General features: G+C 47.2%; 1 protein-coding gene across 2 annotated transcripts; it reads right to left on the reverse strand.

Annotated features, from left to right (window-relative positions):
* Positions 1-4943: 4943 nt before the first annotated feature.
* On the reverse strand, positions 4944-8224 carry CLP1 (cleavage factor polyribonucleotide kinase subunit 1). Of its 2 annotated transcripts, none has more exons than XM_007196462.3 (3): positions 8113-8224; positions 6450-7077; positions 4944-6042 (listed from the first exon to the last, which is right to left on the reverse strand). In XM_007196462.3, exons 2-3 carry the CDS (start codon positions 7053-7055, stop codon positions 5371-5373), a joined length of 1278 nt encoding a protein of 425 aa, XP_007196524.2. In that variant the 5' UTR covers positions 7056-7077; positions 8113-8224; the 3' UTR covers positions 4944-5370. The 2 variants fall into 2 exon arrangements, with proteins under 2 accessions (XP_007196524.2, XP_007196523.2); XM_007196461.2 differs by lacking the exon at positions 8113-8224 and adding an exon at positions 7152-7945.
* Between the last annotated feature and the right edge of the window lie 290 nt (positions 8225-8514).

Here is an 8514-nt window from a genome sequence, read left to right on the forward strand (position 1 = left end):
GTGCGCGCGCACCCCGGCGACCGCGGCGACCTCGCGGCCTGATTGGCTGCAGGAGCACAGCGCCGTACCACGCAAGAAAACGAGAACGCGCGCGCAGGGCCGTCCGGCTCCGCAGGCAACCGGGAGAAGAGGGTGGGCGTACTGCGCAGGAGTACTGGGGAAATGGCCGAGCGAATATTCCTTTTTCCTGCCTCCTGCTTTCTACCCCTCATGAATCGATGCAGAAATCCTCAGAAGTAAAAAATAATTATATGTATTTACTGAAAGTACTCAAGAACAAGCAGCTACCCTTCCGAATTCGCCAAACCCCCCCCTCCAATAAGTATGGTACAGTCTAGACAGGCTTCTGGCGTAACCAATTATCCACTGGCCCCGGCGTCTTCCTGCTTCAGCCCCTTCATGCATTGGCCAACGGTTTGGCCACTAAATAGCCCTCCCCCAATCCGTCCCCCCTTTTTGGATGGCGAAAACTTTATTTAAAACCATCTTTATGGAGCAGTTCTCAGTCCGACGAGTTCCCTGGTACCAGCAGAATCCCAGGATAATGGAAATGTCTGGGCTGTGGCTTCCGCAGGGAGGGGCCGCAGGGACTGGAAGAGTCAGTTGGGGGCCGAAGCTCCTGCCTAAGGCACGGGAGGAATGGGAAGGAGAGCGGCCGCGAGCCTTGGAGCCGTAGTGCCAACCGTGGAAGGAGGCGCAGGGAATGCGCGCTGAGGCGGTGGCAGCCCCCTGGAGTGAGAGCCGGCTGTTGGCTCCGCTTAATTCCCTTAGTGTTTCACCGCAACACAAAGGCTGGACGCCCCCAAGCCTAACCTCTCCCAATCCGGGAATACAGACAGGAAGGAAAAGTTTCTCTAGAAGCTCCAGTCCCTGGCGAGCTGCTGGCCAGGTCTACGTAGATCACAGCGCCACATTTTGCCCTAATTAGCCCAACATAGCTGCGAACCCAAGAGCAAGGCCCAGTGTTCTTTCATTTCGCTCAAGGCCATTTCTCTTTTGAAAGCTGCTCTGGCTATTACATAATAGTCTTTCAAAAAAGTGTTCCACCAGCCACTTCTCTGAAGCCAAGGTGTCTCACCTGTAAAGTGTGATTCTAAATCCTGTGGTCTGTCCTCGGCTTTGGTGTCAAATGTTGATGGTTTAACTGTGCCCTGATAAGTTAGCACTAAGCAGGAAGGGAAAGGAGAAAGTCTACCTTCTGTTTTCTGAGGTCTAGTCTAGTTCCTTCTCCGACATGGCATATATAACAGATTCTAGTTCATTCTTGCTAAGGGCTTCAATCTGCCATTTATTGCATCACACTGGAGAGTTCTCTTTTAATGACAGTGTTCATTTAAAAAATGAAAAATTTAAAAACTTTAGACCTTATAGAAGGTAAAGGTAAGGTATTGGAGATACAATATTTGTTTTATTTATAGAGGATTTTCTATTTGTAAATCAGGTTGTTTCCTTAGGAAGAAATCAAATGTCATTTTCCTATTGTGTATTTTTCTTGGATTTTAAGACTTCATTTCCCCAACTTCACAGATTAGGGATCTTTCTCTTCCCGCTTTCAACAGTCTAAGAACCTGTAAATTGTTTTGTCTCTTGGCTAGACAGTGCTAAATAGGAACGAGTATCCTACATTCCGCCAACCAACCACATATACCAAACTCCGCTAGGACACTGGATTACTGTATGCCACGCTCTTAGATAGGTGAGCACTAGTGGTGGCTTAATCACTAACCAAAGGTTTAGAGAGAGATTCCATTTTCTTATCCAGTTTTCCTTAGGATCGTGCAAGATATTTCCTGGAAAGGATGTTTAATAGAACATAAGGTTTAAACTGACAGCCACTCCTGAAAAGTACTGCACGGTAAAAACCAGACCAGGGGTCCCCAACCCCGTTAGGAACCGGGCCGCACAGCAGGAGGGGAGAGCGGCAGGCAAGCGAGCAAAGCTTCATCTGCCGCTGGTCATCGCTAGCATCACCGCCTAAATAGCCCGCCCCACCCCACCCCCTCCCTCCGTTCTGTGGAAAAATTGTCTTCCACGAAACCGGTCCCTGGTGCCAAAAAGGTTGGGGACCGCTGATCTAGACTAAAACAATGAGATATCCAGACCACCGAACTTCAAATAAATTACTTTGCTATATATGTCAAGTAATACCTTATAGTTGTTTTTTTTTTTTCTAGTGTAGTTTATACTTCTTCAAATCCTCTCCACTTGCATTTCCTCATGTCTATAGATGGCAAACTACAGGGTCTTTTTTTTCTTTTTTTTTAGTTCAACTCACTGGTATTTACAGGCAGACAAGAACAAAATGCTACGCTTGGATTTAGGTGCAAAGAAGAATGCCCATTCAGAACCAAAACCACCAAAGACCTTTTTATGTTTAAATACTGCTGCCTTCCCTCCTGTCCTTCTGAAATGTGTTTGCTTGTGTTAAGGCACAGTTTCCCCTCTTGTGCTCTGGATCCCACACCCTTCATTTTCTTCTGAATTTTTTGACATTTTATTTGAAAAATGAAAAACACACCCATGTAAAGAACACACCCATACCCATCATTAAATTCTCTCCCTCTAGAATCTGTTGATATGCTGAGGCATCCTATCTAAAAACCTAACAACAAACCCTCCCTTCACTCCATAACCCCACCCCCACTTCCTTTCTAAGCAAAGTTTCTTGAGAGTTCTCTATAGCTGTCATCTTCACTTTTGTTTATCTGTCTCAATATGTTTCAACAGGATTTCATCCCCACCATTCCAAGACAACACCCTTCAAGGTCAACACCGACATCCATGCTTCCAGATCAATAGTCAAGTCTCCTTTGCTAGCTCCCATTATAATTTACCTGTTATGTTTGGAATGCCCTGAAAGTCCATTATTCTGCCTCCTTCTGATTTCCATTTACACAGTCCCTAAGTGACTTCATCCAATGCCATTGCTTTAAATGCCCTCTGTAGGCCAAAAGCTCCCACGAACCTTCAATCCTAACTCTCCCCAACCCTCCAGACTCATGTTTCCAACTGTCTATGTGGCATCCCCTATGGATGACTAAGTTCAAACTTAACGCTGCCGAAGTAGAACTCCTGCTGTTTCCTTATCCCCTCTCCCAGAGTTTCCCCAATCTCAGATCGGATCTAGTTGCTCAAGTAAAAAATGTAGGAATCAGGGACTTCCCTGGTGGCACAGTGGTTAAGAATCCGCCTGCCAATGCAGGGGACATGGGTTCAGTCCCTGGTCCAGGAAGATCCCACATGCCACGGAGCGACTAAGCCCGTGCGCCACAACAACTGAGCCTGCGCTCTCGAGCCCATGAGCCACAACTACTGAAGCCCGCACGCCTAGAGCCCGTGCTCCACAACAAGAGAAGCCACCCCAGTGAGAAGCCCACGCACCGCAACGAAGAGTAGCCCCCACTCACCGCAACTAGAGAAAGCCCAGGCGCAGAAATGAAGACCCAACACAGCCAAAAATAAATAAATAATAAATAAATTTATAAAAAAAAAAATGTAGGAATCATCTTTGATTCCACTTGCTTTTCCTCACCTCTCCCATCAGCAAGTCCTATCATTTTACCTCCAAAATATCCCAAGGCAATCTACTCACCAACTCTACCTCTGCTGCCCTCTTCTAATCCATTCTCACATTGAAGCTACCACAAGTCTCCTAACTCGTGTCCTTGCTTCTTCTCTCGCCTCTATAACCCATTTTCCACACAGCAGCGATCTTTTCAATGTAAATTATTGATAAATCATGTCATTCGTCTGTTTAACCACCTGCTATGGTCTGAATTTTTGTGCCCCCCCATCCCAATTCTTATGCTGAAATCCCCAAAGATGATGGTATTAGCGGATGGAATCTTTGAAAGATGCTTGTCATGAATGTAGAGCCTTCGTGAATGGGATTAGTGCCTTTATAAAAGAGGCTCCAGAGAGCTTCCTGCCCCTTTCACTATGTGAGGACACAGTTGAGACAGGCAATCTGCAACTTGGAAGACAGCCCTTAGCAGAACGTGACCATGCTTGGTGCCTTGATTTTGGCCATTCCAGCCTCCAAAAATGTGAAAAATTTCTGACGTTTATAAGCTACCCAGTTTGTGGTATTTTTTTACAGCGGCCCGAAGGGACTAAGACATTACCCCTCTCCCATCATTTCCCACTACTCTTGGATTATAAAAGCCCTACATTATCTGGTCTTTGCTGCCTCCCTCCCCCCAACCCCAGCCTCAACATTTACCGCTCTCCCCCTGATTCACTACACTCCAACCACATTGGCCTCTCCCTTCATCCAAAACATTAAGTTTTTTTTTTTCCTTTCTTAGGGTTTTGCACTGTTTCCTCCACCAGGAAGATTTTGCCCCCATTTCACACAGCCATTCAGGTCCTAACTCAAAATGTGTGCTCAGAAGAGGCCTTTCCTGACCACCCAATCTAAAAAGCCTCCCAGCCACTCTCTCCTATCACCCAATCTTAAGTCTCTGCACAGCACTTACCTTTTTATGTTTAGTGTAAGCTCTGTAAGACTTTGTCTATCTTGTTCCCCGCCCCCATCTAGAATGGTAACTGTCACATAGTAGGTGCATGATGAAAATGTGTGGAAAGAATGAATGGACGAAAGGCATCACGATGCTTATTCAATAATGCAAGTCCAAACCAGGTATGACAATCATTTGCAAGAGATCAAAGAGAATGGGCTCTCCCAGCTTACCACCTGAAAGCTCAATTTACATTTTGACTTACGGTCTGGTTCCAATTAAACAACAGATTTAGCATCTATTTACCTAAGTGCAAAGGAAAGGGGACCCATCATAAAAGTTCACCTGCTTAGCTCACAGGTAGGCTCTTGGCTTTCCTCTCCTCTTAGGCATTCAGCAATAAATCATTCCAATAATGTTTCTATAATCCTTAGGGAAAAAACAAAAATTTTAAAAATTACACCAACTTCTGTGATATGGCAAAAATGTTTATTAAAATAGTTTTTTTTTTTTTCCCAAGTAAGAACTTTATTGGAAGGAGTCCTTTGAATTCGCTCTCTCATCCTGGACAAACAAGATAACAAGTACTATATACAGAATATAAAGCAGTAATAAATTAGTCCACATAGTAGCAGAGTGAAAAAAATGGGACTTCTCTGGAACTCAGATCATTCAAAGTGGCAACTCAGCTGATCTAAGAAACCAATCATATTCTCATGGTTTTCCTTCTGGTTCAAGATCAGAAGAGTTAGGTTACCAACACCTGTTTTAAGAGGTAGAATATACGCTTCCGAGTAGTCCACCATATACAGGTCAGCCTGGCCTCAAGAGATCCTCATACCTCAGCCCATGTGCCTTAGGTGATGGCCAAGATCTCTACGCCCCAGGCAGCAAGGCTTCCTGCTCATCTCTACTTAAGATCCATGAACCGGATATCCATGATGAGAAGGAAGTTCTTAGGCAGTGGGCGGGGGGCTGGAGAGAGAACAGTAAACACCTGATGCTCTAGGTCCACACTGGTCACCACGATGAAGCCAGCCACACTTGTCTCAGAAAGGTTCTCCTCTGTGCCCTCAGCAGTGCTGACACTCAGGAGGTGGTGCACCATATCTCGGCCAGGGGTGACGGGGACTAGCTTGAGCTGATTGTCCTCCTGAGACATGCCCAAAGGCAGACAGGAGTCTGGGATGGTGGGTGCCCCAACTTTGTAGATTTTCACATCTGAAAATTTGACATTGAAGGCATGGGGATAGAAACAGCCCCGGAATCCATAGAAATACTCACGGATACGCTCATCCCTACATTCCCGCCGGAAGTCCTTGGAGCGCTCAACCACACCCCCGGATTTAGGGAGCAGCACAGTGCGTACAAAGTGAGGTAGGTCCCGTTTCAGTTCATTGTACAGTCGTTCTTGATCCAGAACCACAACTACATCCACCTCGAAGGCTGAGGCTGCATGCACCAGTGCCTGGTAACCAGAGCCCTTGACCCAGCCACAGGTGTTAATGACACAGCCACTCACAGAGGCCCTTCGGTTCACTTCACACCTTTGGTTGAACACATCTGCTAAACGAGATGTAATCTGCAGAAAAAAGGATCGAGGTGAGGGGAAAAAAAACCCAGAAAAACAAACCAATCCACAGCTCTTTTACCCTTCTTTAAATAAGTGGAATCAGATATAAAAAAACGGACATTCTTAATTGCTGTGGTTGTGACCCCATAACGTGGATTTAATTTTTATTTTATGTTGCTTCTTCTGCCTCTTGTGTTTCATGTCCTAAGTAGAAATTTAATAAATCACTTAAGACTAGGTCCATAGAAACGTTTAACAATCTGAGGTTGACTTATTTTTGAAACTGTCTTTTCCAAAATCATGTGGCAATAATACCAGCTGAAAGGGAGCAAAGAATTTTAACTGGCAAACTTCTGCACAGCTTCCAACCTTGACAGCAGCCCTTCCCTCCACCCCACCTTGGCCCTGGCTCTGACCTTATTATAAAGCTTGATATTGGTGCCAGGAGTGGTGGAGCCAAAATGATACACCAGAGGGGCCTGGATAGAGAATCCCTCTTCAACATCTGCTGGCCGCTCAATGTAGAGGGCCCCCATGGTACCAGGGATGGACACAGAGCCCTGGCCCACATCCAACTCCACGTAAGTGGGCCGGCGGCCCAAACGCACTGCGTAGTTGAGCAGGAGACGGCACACTGTGGACTTGCCCACATCAGTGGGGCCCACTACCATCACCCGGGGCCCTCGCTCTTCTTCCTTCTCCGCCTGCCTCCGCATCTGCTCCAAGGCTGTATGAGTGTTGAGATAAAGCAACATAGGGGTGTCCTTGGAGACATACGCCACCTCGGTGCGGCCACTGAGCTGTAGAGCACAGCCATGCCAAGTGAAAACAGCCACCTTGGCACCAGCATCAAAGGTGAATTTCTTGTTTCGGGTCAGCTCTGTGCCAAAGATTTCTGCCATGCCAGTGAGCAGCTCCAACTGAACTGACTGAGAGGCCTCCACCTCAAAGCGAAGTTCTGTTTCTCGCTCTAGTTCAAATTTAGTAGTTGGCTTCTTGTCATCATTGGCCTCCTCTCCCATCTTTTCTGTGTGGCTGCTGTGCCTAGAACACAAATATCAGATATAAACAGAAGCCAGGACTCACTTCAAAATCCTCCAGTGGACGTTTCTCCTTACCTTGCTTCATACTTCTTCTTACCTCTGATCACCATCTGTCTCACTATATATTTGTTTATTGTCTGTCTACCCTCACTAGAACGTAAGGGGGGGGGGTATTTTTGTTTGCTGCTGTAACTCTAGTACCTAGAATACAGCTTGACAACCCAAAGGCACCTCTATAAAAACACCCAGTGAATACACGACTCGGAGTAAGAAGAAAACGGTATCTACAGATTTAACGAAGACTTGATTACATCACCTTCATCGCCCTACTGGGATACTCCAGACTTAAAAAGGCAATAGAGGGCTTCCCTGGTGGCGCAGTGGTTGAGAGTCCGCCTGCCAGTGCGGGGGTCACGGGTTCGACCCCTGGTCTGGGAAGATCCCACATGCTGCGGAGCAACTAAGCCCGTGTGCCACAACTACTGAGCCTGCGCGTCTGGAGCCTGTGCTCCGCAACAAGAGAGACCGCGACAGTGAGAGGCCCGCGCACCGTGATGAAGAGTGGCCCCCACTCGCCACAACTGGAGAAAGCCCTCGCACAGAAACGAAGACCCAACACAGCCAAAAATAAATAATAAATAAATAAATAAATAAATTTATTAAAAAAAAAAAAAGGCAATAGATGCCCAATCCCTAACCCTCTTAGTCAACAAGAAAGAGAGCCAGCAATCCGGATGCAAAGCAGAGAATACCGGGTTCGGACTCAAAACAGCAATAAGAAAACAGCTCAGCAACCACTAGTAGTGTCTTTAGACAAATAAATCACTTAACTTCTCTGTACCTTTTCCTCAGTTGTCAACTGGAGGAACTTACACAAAGTGTTGTTCTGGGGATTAACAGCGATTGCTAGAGGTGGGGGGGAAATCACTACATAAACTAGAAAACGCCGAGGAACAGCGAAGAATTATCTCCGATCACCGAAATCTGCCCAGGCTCCAAGGAAGCGACGGTTGCGTTCCTGAGCTTATTACCTTACCTGTACAGCCACGAGCCCAAACTTGTAAACCAAAAAGCCCTCACTAACTAGGACCTAAGCCCAACGGCTAGCCACGCTCGCTTAGACCCACGCCGGAAATTCAGGCGTTTCCGCACTTGCGCAGTGGAGAAGCCGCGGCCGCGCGATACCCCCTGGGATATGTAGTAGTGACAGAACAGCCGCGAGCGATCGCGTTCACGCAGCCGCTCGGCTTTCTGGGACTTGTAGTTAAAGGATTGTTTTTGATTGTGACATCAAAGGTGGGCGGGGCGGCGGCCGTCATTGTTCGCAAAGCCCGGGGGCGGGCGGAGTAGGAGGAGTGGCGGTTACGCCCCCGCGCGGGGCGGGGACCAGCAGAGGGGGCCAACGGTCGCTGAGACGCGGCGGCTGGGGCCTCTCGCC

This window comes from Balaenoptera acutorostrata, chromosome 9 (assembly GCF_949987535.1).
Source record: "Balaenoptera acutorostrata chromosome 9, mBalAcu1.1, whole genome shotgun sequence".
In the NCBI taxonomy this organism is placed as follows: domain Eukaryota; kingdom Metazoa; phylum Chordata; class Mammalia; order Artiodactyla; family Balaenopteridae; genus Balaenoptera; species Balaenoptera acutorostrata.